This window comes from Cygnus atratus, chromosome 18, assembly GCF_013377495.2.
Source record: "Cygnus atratus isolate AKBS03 ecotype Queensland, Australia chromosome 18, CAtr_DNAZoo_HiC_assembly, whole genome shotgun sequence".
Taxonomy (NCBI): Eukaryota; Metazoa; Chordata; class Aves; order Anseriformes; family Anatidae; genus Cygnus; species Cygnus atratus.
This window is the reverse complement of record NC_066379.1, coordinates 9287277-9307435: the sequence shown is the minus strand read 5'-3', so window position 1 is coordinate 9307435 and position 20159 is coordinate 9287277. Positions and strand designations below refer to the sequence as shown.

Sequence of the window (20159 nt, the reverse complement as noted above, 5' to 3'; positions counted from 1 at the left end):
AGGAGTGTTTTGAGTGTTTCTGCTGTTCGAGAAGCTAACACATATGATATCGGCAGTGGAAGGGAAGAAAGCTTTCAAAGCAGGACTCCGTGTTCTTGGACAAATTTGGGACTTCAGCATAATTAATAGCCACAGCCTCGTCAAAGAGACTGCGGGCTGGCTCTTGTGGCAGTGGCAGCAGTCGCACCACAGGCTGTTTCCCCTGCGTGCCTACCACAGCAGCAGCACACGGGTTTGGGTTTTTACCTCTCCAGACAACCGTCCCACCCACCTCCACCTGCCTCCCACCGCACGCCTTCACTACACAGGGCTAAATTACGATTTAAATGGCATCAGAGTCCAGCACACAAAGGATCCGACATATCCGAGCTTTCAGAAACGGGGATTTGAGCAGATAAATCGGCAGCAAGAGAGAGCCGCCTCACCGGACCGAGACGGGCCCGGAGCCCCTCAGCGCCGGGACCACCCGGCCGGGACCTCCAGGAGCCGCTCGCCAGCCCAAGGCTTCGCCACCAACCCGGGGCTATCCCGCCCCAAGCGCCTCACGGCCGCCCCTCCGTGCCGGGGAGGCCCCGGGCTGGGGCCGCTTCTCTCCCGCCGCAGGCCCCGCGTGTACCTGCGGGGATGGAAATGAAGGGAACGGCTCCGCGCTTCGGGACGGGACATCGGGCAGGGCGGGCGGGTTCCGCCGTGACAGGGCCCTGCTGCTGAGGGGCCTAGCCATCGCCGCACCGCGCTTCTGCCTCCTTTCGGAGCCCTCCCTCCCGCCGGTTCCAGCAGACGGCGGTGCCGTTAAAAGTGTTTTCAGCTCCGGTGGTCTGATAATAATGGGCTTCGCGCCGCGTCCGCAGCTGCCAGGGAGGGCCGAGAGAGCCCCGCACGGAACGTACCGCGGGGCTACAAAACAACTGCGGTACGACCCAGATGGGACTCGAACCCACAATCCCCAGCTCCGGAGGCTGATGCCTTATCCATTAGGCCACTGGGTCACCCAGCAAAAGCTGCGAGCGGCGTGCTGTAAGAGCCCCGCCCGGCTGCCGCTGGCTCCGCCCCCAGCTGCAAGAAGGCCCCGCCCTCCCGTTCCTCCCACCGTCCCCCAGGGCCCCGCCCTCCACGGCTCGGGGCTCCCCGCCGGCCCCGAGGCCCCGCCCACCGCGCGCATCGGCTCCTCCCGCCGGGGCAGGGCTCGGGGCCCGTCGCGCGCGGCGGCCGTTGGCTCCCTCAGCGCGGCGCGAGGGCGCGGCCGTCGCCCCCTCACGAGCGGGGCTGCCTGAAGGGAGCGACGCGGGCATCGCCGTCCGTTCCCCGGTCCTCGCCTCACAACTTTTCCCCTCACGGGATTAGCTCAGCCCCAGCTAAGCCCGTCCTCGTGCCCTGTTACTGTTCTGGAGTGCCATGTTAGCTCACCTCAGCAGCCCGCCCTTCTGTTTGCTGCTCTCCTGTATTTCTAGGAGGCCTTCCAGCTGCGATACCCTGCTGCCGTCCCGAGGCATGCTTGCCCCATGTAGGTCCCCAGCACGCAGCCTCAGCTGTTTTCCCCAGCCCTCTCCCTGACCTGTAACACCCAGCCCTGCAGTCTCCGTGGCTCCTTTGGCCAAGGTATGTGGCTCTGGACTGCTCGCGCTCCAACAAGTTATGACCCGGCAGACTTTCTTCACAGCACTTCTTCGATCCTTTGGCATACCAGGTGTTTTAGTTCAATTTCAACTTTTAAGTTGCTATTTTTTTCCATCTGCAAAACTCTAGTCCTGTTCAGTATCTTCGTTTGTGACTGATGTGCTTTTTCTTCTTTTAACTTCATTACTCTTGCTTAAATGTTTTGTGATGTTTTTATTTTACGAAGATCTTAATGGTAAGGCTAAAATAAGCCATGTAAAATGTCTCTGGTAAATCCTCCTCTGGATACATTCTTGTTAACTGCTGTGTGCAAGGATTACTTTCTTATTATTTGTATGATTTAATTTTGGTCTGTCCTGATTGCTATTGAATTGTTTTAAATTGCAGTCTCCCTCTCCATTTTCTTTAAATTCCCATACACGTTTCTAGCGTGGGATCACACAGGAGATCTCAGGAAAAGCTCTCAGTGGTCTGATAGTGGCACAGAATCATAGAATCAGAGAATATCTCGAGTTGGAAGGGATCATCGAGTCCAACTCCTGGAACTGCACAGATCTACCCAAAAAATTAGTCTGTGTGTGAGGAAATGTGTGACTGATGCAAAGTGCCTGAAAGGAAGGTGTGGGGAGCTGGGGGTCGGTCTCTTCTCTCAGATAACTAGCGATAGGACTAGAGGGAATGGCCTCAAGTTGCGCCAGGGGAGGTTCAGGTTGGAAATGAGGAGACATTTCTTCTCAGAAAGAGCAGTCAGGAATTGGGACGGGTTGCCCAGGGAGGTGGTGGTGTCACCGTCCCTGGGGGTGTTTGAGGAAAGGTTGGATGTGGTGCTGAGGGACATGGGTTAGTGGGTGATGTTGGTGGTAGGGGGACGGTTGGACCAGATGATCTTGGAGGGCTTTTCCAACCTGAATGATTCTATGCTCCGAGCGGGGGGCCTGAGCGTGAGTAACCCCCTGCTCCCAGCCCACCCAGGGCGCAATACATCCCAATCTCGTTCCCTGAAGTTGGTCCCTAGGAAACTACAAATCCCAGCATGCCATGCGCCGTCTTCGCCGGCCTGTCGAGGCCTGGCAGCTGTTAGTTCTACGGGCACCGTCCCGGCGGGTAGCGCGGTGGATGCCGGGAGCTGTAGTACCAAGGCGAGGACGGCTCTTTGAATATGTGACGTCTGGGCCGCTCTTCCGGGAGCACGGCGGAGATTCGCCCCGTCTCATCGCGAGACGAGCAGTATTTCAAACTAGCCAATCAGGGTGTTGCTATGGCTCGAACTGGCCAATGGCAGAGCGGGGCAGCGGGAAATTTAAATCCCGCCCGGCGCGGCCCGGCGCAGTGGCAGCGTGTTGCGGGCGGCAGGAGGCAGCGGGGCCTGCGGCCGAGGTGCGGTGCGGTGCGGTGCGGTGCGGGGCAGGGCGGGGCGGGGGGGGCAGCATGCGGCCCTGAGGAGCCGGCTGTGGTGGCGTGCGGCAGGGGCGCGGAGCGTGCACGGCGTGTTCTGCCCCGTCACAAGGGACGGGGCTCCGCGGCGGTGAGGCCGGCCGGCATTTCTCTGCCTCTGGAGCTTTCTGGGGTTCCGTGTCGCTGCCTTCTCCCTGTTAAAGGGATGGGGGTGGGCTGAATGTCCGTGCAGTATAGCTGTGGGGCGCACTTTAAAACATGCAGGCGCTGTCTATGGGAAAGCATACGCGTCTTGCTCCTTAAAAACAATGATTCTGATGTTTCTGTCTGAAGGGGTTTTAGAAGGATGTGTTTACTGGTTTGTTGTTAATGTTTGAAGTTGCTGTAACAATTAAGCCTTTAAAGAGGCAGTTTGTTATGTTATTGGTATCTTTAAACAAGTTGGAGGATGCTAATGTATCTAATGTGAACTACTGTCTCTTGCTCTTGGGCATTGATCCCAGTATTTTAACTTGCATTCTTGTAGAGTAAACTTGCGGTGTTTACCTTTTACTCTGTTTTTAGGCTTGTATTTTTTTTTGTGCTTCTTGAAATCAAACTAATAACCAAGATGTCTACTAATGAGAATGCCAATGCAGCAGCAGCTCGCTTGAACAGGTTCAAAAACAAAGGAAAAGATACTACAGTGAGTATTCTTATGTAATAAGTATTTTAGTTAGCCATTGTATCTTTAAGCGAGAGTTGTAAAAGCCAAGAACTAACGGTGAACGTATGTTCTCCAGGAAATGAGGCGGCGGCGTATTGAAGTCAATGTAGAGCTGAGGAAAGCTAAGAAAGATGACCAGATGCTTAAAAGAAGAAATGTTAGCACTTTACCAGATGATGCCACTTCTCCCCTTCAGGAAAACAGGAACAACCAGGTAAGTAGGTCCCCAGAACAGATGCGCATAAAGGTTTTGCATTGTACAATCAAGGCAGCCACACCAGTTTGAATCCTTTCTCATGTGGGACATAGTGCATACATAGCTGTGCTATCAGCTTTAATGGACTACATTGTAGGTCCTTTTCCAAGTAGCGTGCAAGTGTTCTCTGTGCTGCTAAGCTGTCTTTTAAGAGGGTTTGGGCAGTTGTGTTTAAACCTACTGTCTCTGTGTAGCAGTATGAAACGATGTTTTCATCTGTTCAGATAACTGTAGGTAAAGCTGTGGCTGAGTTTTTGGAATATCGCATAGGGGTATAACTTCTATTAAAGCAAATGGTTGTAAATTATGGCCTCTTCACAGTACTGTGTAAAGGCCTCTGTGGTTGTGAAACTGCATGATCTCCTAGCGAAGCACTCAAGGGACTTTTCTTCCGCAGGTTACAGCACATTGGTCTGTTGAAGAAATTGTCAAAGGAGTTAATAGCAATAACATGGAGCTTCAGCTACAGGCTACTCAAGCTGCCAGGTAAGGAGTTCAGAGGTAACTGATTCAGCTGTGTAAGCCTAGGCAAGGTCAAAGGCTTGGCTTGTGAGTAAATGTCTTATGGCAGCAAATATGGCTCTTATCAGACAATAGTTCAATAAACAGCTGAGTTGGCTTTATATGGAATGTTTAGTTGTGTTTAATTTAGTCAGAATTTTATGGAAGCCATGTGGCTTTTGAATGTTTAGTGTGCTTGAACACTTCCCTAAATAGTAGTTCTAGTGATTTGGTGGTAGCAAAATAAACAATAGAGAGTCTCAGAGTTCTAGGAGTAGTAGCAGTAAACCTCTTATATCAGAATAAGGTATCTTTAAACTATGTTAACATTTAACCACAATATTTGAATGCAACAATCTACCTTAGAACAGTGTGCTCAATAGTAGGACCAGAATTCAAAATATGCTTAACTTCCTTTCACCTTTCAGATATAAAACTTAAATTGCTAAAATTTTGCAAGCTTTTACTCTGACTGCCAGAAGCAGCACTCCAGCACTACTCTTCTGTCTGCTGAGAAGTATCTAGCAACTCATTTGTGTTATAATTCTTGCAGGGTCTACTTCACTTCTGGAGTCAGAAAAGAACCACTCATAAAGTGAAGACATGCCAAAACAATGTTACAGGTTTAGCAATCTAGTGTTCGTGACGTCTAGGTTAGCTGAATTTTCTCTTGTATTGTTCATTTGCCCACTCTGAAGACTGTAATCCATTTTTTCTTTTAAACGTGAATTTCTTTAGAATGACTTAATGGAATCTGTTGTTTAGATCTCTGCAGGCAAAAATAATGCTTCCTGTTTGTTCCTCCTTAGGAAACTCCTTTCAAGAGAGAAGCAGCCCCCCATAGACAACATAATTCGGGCTGGTTTGATTCCCAAGTTTGTCTCCTTCTTGGGTAGAGCAGACTGTAGTCCTATTCAGTTTGAATCTGCATGGGCACTTACCAACATTGCTTCGGGCACATCAGAACAAACAAAGGCAGTAGTAGATGGTGGGGCTATTCCAGCCTTTATATCACTACTGGCCTCTCCTCATACTCACATCAGTGAGCAAGCTGTGTGGGCATTAGGAAATATTGCAGGTATGTCAATGTAATATGCAACTTTCAAACCTAATCCCTTAGTAGTAATGTCCTCCTATTACAAATGATGTGTCATGTGTAGCATGCTGAGCTTTTTGGAACTCTAACGCTTTTTGAGTACAGATGTGCTCTGCCATGTAGAACATGCTATGGACATGTCTTTACCTTCAGTCTTTACCTTCAGACTTGGTTTAATCTCGTGTATAACCTGCCAACCTGTGTGTTCTATTAAATGTATTGCTTCCGTATTTCAATTCCTTTTTCAAATAGCTATATAAGCATGTTACAGCATAGGATTGTCCCTTATTTCGCATTTCACTAGAGGTTTTTGACTCAGCAAGCTCTGCTCTCTCTCTACGAGAAGGGGGGAGGGAGGGGAAGGAAGCAGAAGGCTCATGGCACATTGGCCATCACACCTACAACTACTTGCTTTGAAACATGGATACGAGTGTTTTAGTAGCTAAGTATACTGAAGGTTCTTGTGCACCTGTCAGGATTGCTTGATCTGCCAGTTGTAGATTCTGTTCTTCAAAACAATATTAGAACTACATTATTTTCATTGGTATTCTTATTAGCTGTAATATTATGGTTTGCTACAGCTGTGACTTGCAGGGAATAGTGAATTTTCATGCAGAGAAAGTCAGCTCAATAAAATGCTTCTTGGACTAGAGTTTCTTATAGCTTGTATTTAGAGGGTGGTTCCTCTCTTTTTTTTTTAAACTTGGTTTTAAGGTATCCTTTGGGGGAGACCAATAGAATAATTCAATTAAATTCTGAAAATCCTTCAGTATTATAATATAGAACCCCATCAGCCAATAATTGATAGATTTGGGTTTCCTTGTTATAGGAAAAGCTGTATTTTTGTGGTAGGACTTAGATATGTTTTCACAGATATGTGCAAGTCCCTGCTTAGTTATAAGCTAATGTTTTCTGTAGAGCTTTTCTTCAACTCTTTCCTTCAGAAATCAAATATAGAACCTCACTGGTTTGATTAGAGAAACACATCCTTGGCATAGGACTTACCCATGGTAGTAATTCTTTTCAACTCTTGTTACTACTTTCTGTCTAGCTATTAGGCAGAGGTAGCATTCACAATATAACAAGAATTGATTTTGTGTGCACACATACCTCTGTTCTATCCCTTAACTGGTTATTTTTCTTTCTTTTCTTAGGGGATGGTTCTATGTATAGGGATTTGGTTATTAAATTTGGTGCAATTGAACCACTGCTGACTCTACTGGCTGTTCCTGATCTCTCTTCTCTGGCTGTAAGTTCATAGTATGACCGAAGTTACAGTTGCTAATAAGTAAAAGGGCTAAAGTAGCTTAAACAGTTATTGATGGTTTATTTCAACTCTTGCAGTCTGGATATTTACGCAATGTTACCTGGACCCTCTCAAACTTGTGTCGTAATAAGAATCCTGCACCACCCATAGAAGCTATTGAGCAGATTCTTCCAACTCTTGTTCGACTCTTGCACCATGATGATCATGAAGTTTTAGCAGACACGTGCTGGGCGATCTCCTATCTAACAGATGGCTCCAATGACAGGATAGAAGTTGTTGTGAAAACTGGATTGGTGCCACAACTTGTAAAACTCCTGGGATGTAGTGAACTGCCAATAGTGGTAAGCTATCAGGCATGCAAACTGCCATCGCTTGACTGAACGCGTGGGGAAAACTAGTTAAAATAGTGTCCATGTAAGTGAAAGGTTTTTATGAGACAGTAATCTGCTTGTTCCAGGTTTTGTGTAGATGAGCCTTGAGCTTCTGTCTTGACTGAAGACTGTCCTAAATGAGGCATAGAGTACTGTCGGTAGCTATCAAGCTTCTTTAAAACAATATATTTAGCACCCAGCCCAACACAATCATCTACCTACTTTAAAGCTTGGGTTTAACTCTATAGTGTAGTTGGAAGCTCAAGTTCCAGGAATAGCATTTAGAAGTGACCTCTGCACAGTAACTACAGTGAAACAAAATTATTGTACTTTGACAGAGCTTAGAAAATAGCTTCCTTTTAGCAGTTGTTTGAACATTGGTTTTGAAGGGGTGTGGTCTAAGGATGCTTAATGTCTGCATATGTAGTAGTTATGATAGTATATCCTGCTGTTGACTGGAAGGCTAGAGCAGAGGGACATCAATTATGGGTGTATTTGTTGAAGCACAGCTTAGATAACTCAGTTTTTCTTAAGTACTATTTTCACATCTATTTCAACATCTATTTCAGACTCCTTCTTTAAGAGCCATAGGAAATATTGTTACTGGTACTGATGAGCAGACCCAGATTGTTATTGATTCAGGAGCACTATCTGTCTTTCCAAGTCTCCTTTCTCATCATAAAAACAACATTCAGAAAGAAGCAGCATGGACAATGTCAAACATCACTGCAGGACGTCAGGACCAGATTCAGCAAGTTGTAGATCATGGTCTTGTGCCTTATCTCATTGGTATTCTGAGGAAGGTAAACAAAACACATCTTCTGTTAGCGCTTTCACCATTACTGTTACTGTCTGTGTTCAAATATCCTGCTTTTACCTTCGTAGGGGGATTTCAAATCTCAAAAAGAAGCTGTGTGGGCTGTGACTAACTATACAAGCGGTGGAACAATTGACCAGGTCGTCTATCTCGTTCAGGCTGGTGTTGTTGAACCTCTCCTGAATCTTCTCTCTGCTAAAGACAGCAAGACTGTACTAGTAATTCTGGATGCTATTTCTAATATTTTCCTGGTATGTAGATGTGGTGTATTTGATCATTGTCCGGGTTGCTGCAATGGTTCTCCAGTAGCTAGTGCCATACATCTTTCCTGAGGTTATGCTTATCCCTTGCAGGCTGCTGAGAAGATTAATGAGACTGAAAAACTTTGCCTCATGATTGAGGAGTGTGGAGGTCTAGACAAAATTGAGGCTCTTCAGTCACACGAAAATGAACAAGTATACAAAGCCTCATCTACCCTCATCGAGAAATACTTCTCAGCAGAAGTAAGTGGCTGCAGGACAACTCTTCACTCTGATTTTGTATTTTGGCACCACCCTACTAGATTGAAATGCTACTGCTCTTTCTTTTTTTTCCTTCTAGGAGGAGGAAGACCAAAATGTTGTACCAGAATCTACTGCTGCTAGTTACACTTTCCAAATTCAGGGCAATACTCCAAATACTTTCAACTTCTAGACACTGCATACACTAACGATGTACAAGTTATTTGGCATATGTGTGTCTGCCAGTTCTATGTCTTAATAGCCCCTCTTTGTTTTTTGTGACCTGTAGCACTTTGTCCAACTGAACCATACTTGAACAGTTCAAAACTGTACATATGTGAATTTTTAACTGTTAACTGTAAACCTCATTCTTTGAGATGCTTGTAAATACACATTCTGTTCTCATTTCTGTCTTTTACTGTCCCTGTCTTGCATAAGAATGCAGGTAGGCAATATAAGTTTCTCTCAAAGCATGAGCCGTTGCTCTGTGTGACTTTGCTCTGTGTAACCTCCTTATAAACTACTACACTCAAAACACTGAGTAGGCTTTTAAAGAGAATTTGTCTAAAGTTCAATAAAGTGGTATCAATACATCAAATTGAGCTGTGTCAATTGTTCTCTTGAAAGTAAATTGATATGGTAAATATCATTAATCATTATATAATGCTAAGAATGCTGTGAGACTTGATTCTAAATGTTTTTAAACAGCTTGGTTATTTCAAGCTCTGAATTCTGTGTACAGTAGCCTTCTATTACTGATTACAAATGAATTGCTGCTTCTCTCCAGATATTTTACAGAACTCCGATTAGTTCTACCTTGTTTATAACTGAGTTAAAACTACCTCCTATATTTTGAAGAAATATGTTAAGGTTGTTTATCCTTTCTTAAAAGGACAGTCTTCTATACCTAGACTACCCTTACTCTCATACTGTTACCAAACACTTCTTTAGCAATGACTTATTTGGAGTGGTAGATACCAGTCTCACTTCCATTACTATTATACATGTTCAAAAGTGGTACACTCCCTACCTGGAGACTGATGTTGTACATAAGCTTGCTTCTACAAGTCTCTTCCACCTCTGTTCTCATAAATATGGTGTTCTACCCAAAGAAGAAAGTGGGTAATTATTGAACTAGACACTTCTTACAGTACAGAAATAAGGGAGCCAAGTCTGAAGTACACAAGTCTTTCACATTTTTAAATTGTTTTAACTTACTATATGGGTAATTCTTGTAGGTGTTGATAAAGCCACTTACATCTTTATGTACTCTTTGATAATGCACAGGAAATTGGCTACTTCTTGTAACATTCGTATATATTTTTATGGTTAGCACTATTTCCTGTAGAGCAATCACTTCTGTGACAATATTGGATCAGAACTCTGTAAGCCATGCTAGTTCCTCAATGCAGCTCAGAAGGTGGCCATATATACACACTGCTGTCACTGTTATGTCAACAGGGCCTAGCAATTCTCTCATCACAAAAGATATCTTGCAAAAATCACAGTATCCTGAACTGACAAATGCTGACTTCATACTTTTGAATGCACTGTGTTAGCTGCTTTTCTTTAAACACAAACAATGCTAAAGCAGGTAAGAAGCTTTATTGTAGGAATTTTTAAGACCAGTGTGTTTTGTAATTCGATTGTATCTTTTGCTTAAGAAGTTGATGTCTCGGTGTTGTTAATCTCTTGGCCTGGTCTGAGATAGTGGAGTGATGCTCAATAAATAGGTGCAAGTTAAAATGCCTACAGCCTGTTCCGAGTCCTGCCCGTCTTCTGCACTAGTGACAGACTCTACAAGACGCTGTAGGGAGGGCAATAGTGAAGCAGCACAATGCTGGACTGAGGGCAGAACATGTCTAGCATCACAGATGCTGCAACACCCTTGGGATGTTGTTCCACTGTTATCACAGTGGTGGAAGCCATAAAAAGTGGAAGAAACCATTGAGCTTGCAGTGCTGAAGCCTTTAATGTTCTGGGAAAACACAACAAAAAACAACAAGCAGAAAGGGCTCTTATTACCTCAGTAGTGAAGCCTTGTTGTGTCCTTTGCTTTGTTGTCAAACCTCCAACTTCAATGTGAAAATGTAAGGTACAAAATAGTCTGTAAAGAGTTGAAGAAATTAATCTATAGGAAAACAGTTATGCGAAGTCAGTATAAAGTCATTGATACCACATAATTATGTTTGTGGATTGTGAAATGTAATTCAGGATTCTGCAGTCGTTTTAGATATCTAATTCTGTAAAATAATGCATCTTCCGGTAGAGGGTGCTACAGACAGCATTGCAGTTTCTTTTTTGCTTTTAAGAGATTGTTGTGAAGTTTCATCCAGAGTGGGGCACTCAGGTATGACACACTTGATTTTCCTTTTAAGAAAATACTGAGATAAAATCCCTCAGGCAACGTCTTGTAGTTACAGGAAACAACTATGTGCTAATTCCTGAGTATTTAACCAGACTAAATATTTAATGTAAGGCATAATCTTTTAAAAGTGTTATATCAGGTACTGTTACTTTAAAACACACAACTTACTTTAATTGCTTTTTAGCACATATGAAGTCAAATTGACTTCTCTTTATGTAGAAAAGGAGATGAGAATGCAGAATGCTTGTTGAATAGTGTTATCTCTACTTTTCCTTCCTGATATACTGGTTTCAGAATTATCTAATATACTAAGTTAATAATAGAACACTGCAAATTCTTCTCTAGATGCCTGACAGCTCAGTGGCTTAATAATTAACTTTCTGGGGACCAAGACTTCGTTTTTATCCAAGAAAAGTGTATTCAGCCTATCCACCAATAAGTCCTGCTCTTGGCAGTGTGTGTTTCCACAAGCAACAAACTACAGTGATTATGAGTAAGTGACTGGGGTGAGTCACTCCCTTATTCTAAGAAAATGCAAACTATTTCTGAGGTTAGGCTCCTAGTCACCCATTAGGCTGTGTTTCTAGCTTTAAAAAATGGTAGGAGCAAAAGGCAAGAGGTACTTATTTGTACGTGTATGTTACCTAGCCAGATTTAAGAGCCAGCATTATTTATTTGGTAAATGCCTAATTCAGGGTAAGGGCTGGAATAAATGACTGGTGGCCTATGTGCCAGTCTGCCTGCTCTGCTGTGCTGAAAGCAACAGTAACAGACCCCTGCTGACATCAACTGGCCTTGAATGCAGTTGTTGCTAGTGCTATTTTATCTGTGGACTGGTGGCAGGATTTCAGTCCAAGATCCCAGAAAACATAACCACCTCTGAAATTCTGATGCTAGGAAATTCTGCTTGTGGGATTGCTTCCACTTGCTGTTTCCTAAGATGTGAGGCTCTGAAGGAAGAGCAGAGGCTTTGTGGTCCTGATTTTCAGTAGGGTATCCATTCACTTTCCAATACAGGAAGAAGGGTTTAATGCATGGAAAAGCTAGAAGTGTTTAAATTAGCAGAAATCTATTCTTGTTTTCCTGTGATTTAAACTGTAAAATATTCTCTTAAGTGAAGCTGCTTCCTGCTGCTCCATACAAAATAATTTAAATTGAACAGAAATACGTGATGGTATATCAGCAAAAAGGAACAGCTGTAGGTTTGTGGGAAAAGGAATTCACTAACCAATGATATTTCACAGGTCTCTTCTATTTTGCAGCAGAGCAAACTGTGATACAAGAAAGTTATCCACAGACATCCAGAAAGTAGCAGTTGAATTAACCTGGAGCCTGGGAATCCTCATGTCCATTCCTCTAGTCAACCCATGGGACCTCTGGTTATAATTAGCCTTTTGCTGAATATAGCATTATCCCAGGAGTATTGAATCTCATCTGTGATAAGGTAATGAAATAATGTTTGAGAATAGGATTAAATCTTGGGAACGTGTGCAATTTGTGAAAAAAGTACTGTTATTCAAAACAGAAGTAATTAATGAAGATTAATTGTGACTGGTCATATATGGCGTAGGGAGGAAAACATTGACACTCTCACTTAAAACCTAATAGGAAACGCATTAACTCTTTGGCCTGAGCAAAAAAATTAAGCTCAACTCACCTTCAGAGGAAATAATGTTAGATATATAATGTTAACAAGGTTAGGAAACGTGTTAGAGAAGTCTAAGAGGGAATTTAGGTGAGCCATCCTAAGGCTGGGAAGGATGTACCTAACCCTATTGCAGACTTAAGAAGAATATTCAACCTGCAAGTGTGTAACATTGTTCATTGTGTTTGGAAAACACTTCCTTCTTTCTGATCCATAACATGGCCACTGATACAAGTCAGGCAGGAACTCAACATATAGACAGCTAAGAAAGAACTGATGTGTCTTCAGTTTCACAGCACTTCATGTGGAATAAGGGTCACTGGATTCCAGTCCTGTTTCTGACTGCAGAGCACTGTCTGTCTCAGACTGGCTCCAGGAAATGGACACTCTTCCGCTGAAGCCAGAATATTTCGTGGAAGAGCCATGGCCTGTTTCCAGGTTGCAGTTCACCCACTACCCTAGGGAGCGTCATTAGTGGGAGGAAAGTAAAGTTGGGATTTAAAGTGATGAGGAAAGGAGAGAAAAATTAAAGCAGGGTGGAGAAAAATCCAGTTAATTCTTACTAAGCAGAACGTGACCACATTAAAATGTTGTGCTTATCATTTAAACAAAACAATGGGCCATATCCAGAAATGATGATAAATCATACGTCAGGAAGGGAGTTTCAATTGACTGACATACTAAAGCAAAATCAAGGGCACTGATTTCACTGGGGAAGAGGTTGGATTACACCCCTGAGCGCAGTCAAAGAGTCAGTATACTAGGAAAGTGTTCTACTTTATTTCATATCTTTCTCAATTTGCATTGCAATACTAAACGAAAATTATGGAATCAGCTTTCGAACATGTGTTTTCTTATTTATATAAGTAGTAGAAAGCTGCTTAATTTGTTATCTGTAACAGATTGGATTGTGTACAGGTTCATGGTGGTAGAATTGTTATAATACCAGGAGTATGTAGCTGTGCTCTGTGGGCATGTGGAAGAATGGATGTACAAAGTTATCAGAAAATCTTGAATAATCTCCAAGGAACATTTCCATCATCCAAATCACTTCATTTTTACCCACTATATGAAACAGATGTAAAAATAGCTCTTTCATCAGTGGATTGCTACACATATTTGGGCTGCAGAGGTTCAATTCTGTTCAAAGCAATACTGTGAAATCATTTGCAGAATGTTGCTGTTAATCAGAAGCAGCAATTTAGTGTTACGTATCCTTCTCTTTCCACCCCCGACTCCCCTTCCCAATTCTGAGCAGGAAACGACACTTGGACGCAGCTCAGCGTACTGACTTTCTGGATAGACTCTCTAGGAATGAGGAGGGACTTGAATTCTCTCCATATGTCATTTCCTTTCCCCTAATGGCTAAAAAAATAACATTGTTGTAGTCCATATAACTTACAATAGAGAGCACATTACCAATATAGAAAAATAAAGGGGCGAGGTGTGTGACAGGACATCCACATTCCATTTCTTAAAAACGGCTTTGCAAACTTTGACTTGAAATAACCAGAAATCCTTCTTCTCTGTGTAGAAAAAATGTTTTATATAGTTCCTAAAACTGAAGCTATTACCCCATCTGTGCATAAGTGCATATCAACACCTGCAGACTGTGGCCAGACATGGATTAGAAAAGGAAAACGTAAGCAGAGGCGGGATGGCAGAAAGTATGCAAGATTTAAATTAAGCCAGAAAAGAGAAACAGAGGTGTCTGAGGAAGACTGGCAATGGGGATCTAATCATTTCCAATAAAACCTATTTTAATAACAAATAATCCTGGAATTAACTTAAGAAAAATCAGATTGGCCCAGTCTTACAACCACCTTTTGTCCTGACTACCTTTAAAAACTTTTCTGTTCAGTATAACCAATAGCATATGCAGATATCTTAAACTACTGCAAAATACAAAATTTGATCTGCTGTATTGCACAGCGGATTTGCAGCTGTCAACAGAATTCAGTGTGCCATAGTTACAAACAAAAAAAAAGAAAAAAAATTTAAAAAAAAACATTCTAACTAAACGGAAAGCTTACTTCCTCATAGCCAACTGACTGTGGATTCGACTCAAATTGGAACATAATGTTTTCTAGCAATGTATTCCAAATGCTTGTTAAATTTGTAGTAACCAAACTGTGCAATGTGGTTTACAGAATAAATGAGATATAGCATTCACTCAAAAATATATAAATGTGTAGTCAGTGAATGCATATATATGCATATAGGGGCTAGATGCATCACTTTGCAGAATGATTACACCTGATTGCAGAAGCAAGACCTCACATCTTTTATTAGACAAGTTACCTAGCTAGACATGTTGGCCCTGAATTCTACTGCTAAAAGTAAAAACAAAAACAAACAAAAAAACACTGTTCCGCCAGTTCTATGTTAAAGGCTTTCAAGAGTGGAATAAAAGAACAATTGAAGACATGTTGACAGGTTTGGGTTACTTTTAGCACTTCACTAGGCCTACTAACCTACTTAAATATGTGGGCTGTTCTTATGTAGCTTGCAACCTTGCTTTATCATTTTTCAGATTAAATCATTTTGTTGATAAAGGTCTACACACTTGTTAATGCAAGACAAAGGGGGGAATGCTTTCAGTGCTTCAAAAGCTGGTTAGCCTAGGTTCTTTGCAGTAATTCAGAAAACTGTATGACTATATGCATTACACACCCTTTAGGACAGCTCATTCTGTTTGCTTCCCCATGGCAGAAAACAATAATCTTGTGGGGTTAAGGTTTTGTTAGCTATTTTTGTTGTTGAACCTTGCAGATTCAATAACCTGTAGAAGTACATAATAATGTTACAGTTCGATAGCTCTCCTGGAATGAAACTCATTTCTTGAATGAAAATGTTTGGAAGTAACTTGTATGAGACACATGGAAAAACTTCCACTTTGTTGAAGAAACACAGAAAATCAGAACTATAATGTTTTGTTTAAATGATTTACGCTGCCCCAAGATGCTTGCTTTCTCTGCCAACATTAGATAGACAGAGAAGTCTGTTGCCAGCCTCATTGCCTATCCATATCAGTATTTGTGTCTCCATAAGAGATTGGAATGGGATAAATTGGCCCTCTTGAAACCTCATTTTAACCCCTGACATGTATGCAATTCTGTAAAGCCAGAAACATGAGTTTTTAATCCCTGAATATCTAGATAAGTAACGATGGGCAATGAGAACAAGCTAATTATGCCAAAGTATTATGGCTTATCAGATAATGTTCTAGCAGTTTGGGGGAGTCAGGAAAGCATCTCTTCTTTCCTTGGCTGCATGGATGGAAGGTACATCATAGAACATTTTTTTACTTCTTCGAAGGCATTATATACTGGCTGTGGCACAAGCCTGATGTTAACTAGGCTAAGAGAGAGATTTAATGTGGCGGCTACCTTCCAGCGTATCACTGTTGATCAGTGGTGTCTAAGGGGTGAATTTGTAGAAGCAGAACTGAGTCAGCTTTTGGCATTGCTGTCAGTGGCACCCTGCTCTTGGCATCAGCATAATTAAGACTTGGAGAGACTTACAATATAGGAGATTTTACAGCTCATCTTTTGCAGACAACAGAATTATTGTTTCAAATTGATGCTAGGCCACAGGGGATAGGAAAGATTAGAGAAGGCCTGGTATTCCTTTAGTGCCTAAATAATATGGCTTGGTCGAAAACAGTGCTTTATGTCAACTGTTTTAAATAGTTTGGGCTGACAGTCTTCCTAATAACACTTCATTTGTCTAAGCTGCATACCACTGGGACAAATACACAGTGTCAAGTTGAATCAGACTATATCTAGAGACAGATGTTGTAGTACGGTAGTAAATTCTTGATACATGTCACTCAGAGGAGATTGCTTCTGTCTTATTCAGGAAGGTCTTTTATGAACCTATTTATATTAGCCAAATAAATCCAAGGATAAAATTCACAAAGCAACATGAGAAAGTCCTGCAGTGTAAGTGCATGATGGAACATGCAATTCTTCAGGGAAACCTTAGTAATTAGTTGGAATACTTAGCACATAGCTCTCAAGGCACTTGACGAAGCTGGCCTTCAAAGAGTCCAGTAAAGGCATCGTATTATCAACAGTATTTTATGGATAAGTAAGGTGAAATCAAGCAAAAATAAAGGCTTTTTTTTTTTTGGGGGGGGGGGGATGGGCAGGAGAAATTTTTATTTTATTTTTTTCAGAAATAGACCCTTTAGGCCCAGGTCATTGAGGACCTAGTTTGTACTTTGAGTTGGCACTCCTGCTGATATTGAAGGTAAGACAAATGAGGGAAAATCTTTAGGCCTAAGATATTTCGCTATGCTTAAAGACTGTGAAACTAGGCTCTGCCCTTTGTGCTGGGCTGTTAAAAATGCTGTGTGAAGTCTGTCATTGGGTCAGTGCAGGTTCAACAACAGGGAATGGTGTTGACTTGAGTTAGACAACAGTGCTGGAGTTAGAACACTAGTGTAAATGAGAACAAAACTTTCAGAAAGTGAATTTTAGACTCTGGCTAGTAATAAAGTATAATGCAGTACCTCTATTTATGATCTGTCAATACCTGTCTTTAAAACCTGGTTGGTTTTTTTCTTCTTTTTCATCTAAAGTCACATTAGGATAGTGCTATCCTGCGGGACCATGATGAAGAGGAAATAACACGGCTAAAGAAGTGCATGGAATATCTGTGCATCAGTTACTAATCTGCTCTGGATGGATGGATTTAGAAGTTATCTTAGTGACTAACCACTGGAAAATCCTGTGATATGGGAGCTCATGAATTTTTTTGTAGCCACAGCTGCAGTCATTTCCCTTCAGAGACACATCATTTCCCCAAGACACATCCTGTCTCAGAGGGCTATGGTGTCTGCTGCTCCCAGCTTCTGTCCCCTTTTTCAGTAGCCAGCATATGGGTGGAGATTTCCTTCCTAGTTTCTTCTCCTGAAAAGTTTCATCTCAAGCTCCAGCTTGAGAAATTGATTGAATCTTGACCTCTTGCATAAACATTGTCTCTGCATGTCAAAGGGAGTCTTAGTGAGAACCAGAGCCTCTGTCTAGACATGTTTCTTCAGCATATAACTCTGATAGGTATGTCTTCCACAGCTGGGTAAACTCTCTTTGTCTCTGAGCAGTAATGATATCAGAGTTAAACCAGGTATTTAAGCATGTGCATTTGAATACTTGAATGTAGTTTATTCAGTTCACCAGCAACCAAAGCAATGCAGTCTGATAATTATAATCTGCAAATGATAATAAGTAGTTTTGTACAAAATTAAAGTATTGATTGCTAGTTTTCTCTTCCTCAAATGCACAAGCATTTTATATGTGACTTCAGTAGAGTTTGATCCTTTCATACAAGATAGCAGCAGGGAAGGTAGCAAAAAGCCTCACAACGGACAGAATTCCATTTAGGAACAAGACAAAAATGCGATGGACCTGCAGTGAATCTAGGAAGTACGTTTGCTATTTTAACAAGTCATGAATGGATTAGAGAAGGATTAAGAGAAAAAAAACTGTGCTAGAGAGGTAGACGAGGGGAATGGTGCCCTTTGCAGGCAAATATGTTGATGAAGCAGGTCAAGGCTGAAAGAGATCACAGAAAGCAGTGTTCTAGGTGGCATCGGGAAGTCATCACCTGCAAAATCAGTGAGGAGGAGAAAGATTCTGCAAGTCAGTTCTGCAAAATCAAGATATCTTTTGTTTCATTATCTTTCAGACAATGAAGCAATATGGGGTCCAAACACATTCTCTTCTGAGATTCTTACAGTAGCTGTGATATGCACACAGATCGCTTACACTCATTGTTCTCTTACTGCACGTTTCAGGACAGTAAGTATTTTGCTTATACTTAAGGAAACAACTTGTTTAGGTCATTGTTCTTTTGAAAGACAGTTTGCCCAGATTCCAGTTTTCACAAAAAAATTTGGAGTCTGAGCTTTGTTATTATAAATTTAGAGTTACTAATGACTGGATTTTATTGAGAGTATATTGGGACATCAACTTAGATACTGCCTACTTGTTATTAGGCACTGTATTTAGACTGCAAGGGAAAGTTCCTCCTTTGAAGACACTTGCTGTTAATTGTGGAAATTGGCTTGGGACAGACAGAACGTGCTAGTGAAAGTTACAGTACAATGTCAGGCAAATGCACTAGTATTTAAAATCATGTTTTACATTGAGATGAATGGAAATGCTTTGAAAGGGAATTAGTTATTCAGGTAAATTAAAGAAGGGGTAGGCTACGCTGGTAGTATAAATGTTAACTTTTTCAAAATTTCTCTTTTTATGTATTTTTTGATAGTATTAACAAGCCCTTAGTGAAAAAAAAAAGTAAAATATTAACAGTCTAAGAAAGGGAACAGTCTTGTGTAAATATTTCAAACTTTTCTCTTCAAGTGAAATTGGACCGGATAAATCTTAATGGGGTTGCCTAGGTATATATTGCTATAACACTTTTCCACTCAGAATTACACCATTATGTGGCAAAAATATGCATTTAGCATTAACGGTTACACATACAATGAAAATGCAACAGAGAGAAAAAGGAAACGGGTATAATTCTCTTGTAATCAGCTGTCTGTAACTCCATGATCTCTAGTGGTGGTGTCTCCAGTTCAACCACAACATTGGGATATTGAGTAAAGGAAGACTAGTAGGAAGAAATACAATCCAGAAAATTTTAAATGGTTTGATTTTTAAAAATTATCTGAGGAAAATACTGTTTTAACCTTTCAATTTACTCAGAAAAACTTAACAATAGTGGCAGGACTCTTTTGCTTCCTTGATATCATCACAGAAGCTGGGGAAGAATGTAGTGTAACACCAGCCAGCTCTCATTACTGCTAAAGGAATGTGGTGTGATTAAACCTCTATACAGAAAGAAATGGAATGTAATTCTTATATGTCCTTTTGCTTTGAACACATGCCGAGGAATGAGTTTCCAGTGTGCTCTTCCATTTCTAAAGAGGCAGAGGACCTCACCTCCAAAAGATTAACAACTATCCTCTTCTGAAAATGAGCACTATTTGGTTAAAGACATTTGTTCACTTTTTCCAGTGTCCAAAACCACTAAATCCTTTGAGAACTGTGAATGCAAAGCCTTCTTTTTCTTCCTATTGGGAAATTCAAGAATCGAGGCCCCTTTTTGTGCAGCCATAGAACAAAAGATTTTGTATTTCTACGTATTTCTTCAAAAATTTCACTAATACCAACTGTTAAATTTGTCCTTCTGGAATCCTCTACAACACTGTCAGAGTCCTGTAGATGTCTGAGCTCACCCTCTCCCTATACACTGCCTCCAATGTGTATGCAGACTCCAACTGTGTCTCAGTTGCTAACTTCTGGCTGAAGAAGATTGGATGGGACTTCCTCCTGAGTCCAGCAGCAAGGCTGACATCCAAAAAGTGAGCTGTGGGGTGATGCAAGGCACTCCCTTCCCTCTGGATCTGAGCTAGCTACCTCATCTTGAAAGGATTTGTTGCTCAATGATATCAAGTTAGAGTGAAACACAGATCACTTGTCAGCAGTTAATGATGATATTTACTTGCTTACCTCACAAGATCAGCACTGTTAGGTGTGAAACCTCTTCTCACTCTTGAAATGGAACTACATGAACACAACATTTACTGTAAACCGTTGGCTTATA

At 41.8% G+C, this 20159-nt stretch overlaps 1 protein-coding gene and 1 non-coding gene across 4 annotated transcripts; one reads left to right on the top strand and one right to left on the bottom strand.

Moving 5' to 3' along the window:
• Positions 1-916: 916 nt before the first annotated feature.
• On the bottom strand, positions 917-989 carry TRNAR-CCG (transfer RNA arginine (anticodon CCG)). The gene has a single exon. It is a non-coding gene; the product is annotated as a tRNA-Arg (tRNA).
• Positions 990-1166: 177 nt separating this feature from the next.
• KPNA2 (karyopherin subunit alpha 2) lies at positions 1167-9124 on the top strand. Of its 3 annotated transcripts, none has more exons than XM_035558982.1 (11): positions 1167-1687; positions 3577-3697; positions 3795-3932; positions 4372-4460; positions 5285-5553; positions 6726-6820; positions 6916-7179; positions 7779-8012; positions 8095-8277; positions 8380-8529; positions 8627-9124. In XM_035558982.1, the coding sequence occupies exons 1-11, from the start codon at positions 1602-1604 to the stop codon at positions 8717-8719; spliced, it is 1722 nt and encodes a 573-aa protein (XP_035414875.1). In that variant the 5' UTR covers positions 1167-1601; the 3' UTR covers positions 8720-9124. The 3 variants fall into 3 exon arrangements, with proteins under 3 accessions (XP_035414875.1, XP_035414877.1, XP_035414876.1); XM_035558984.2 differs by having other exon boundaries at positions 1407-1599; XM_035558983.2 differs by lacking the exon at positions 1167-1687 and adding an exon at positions 2926-2994.
• The last annotated feature ends 11035 nt before the right edge of the window (positions 9125-20159 follow it).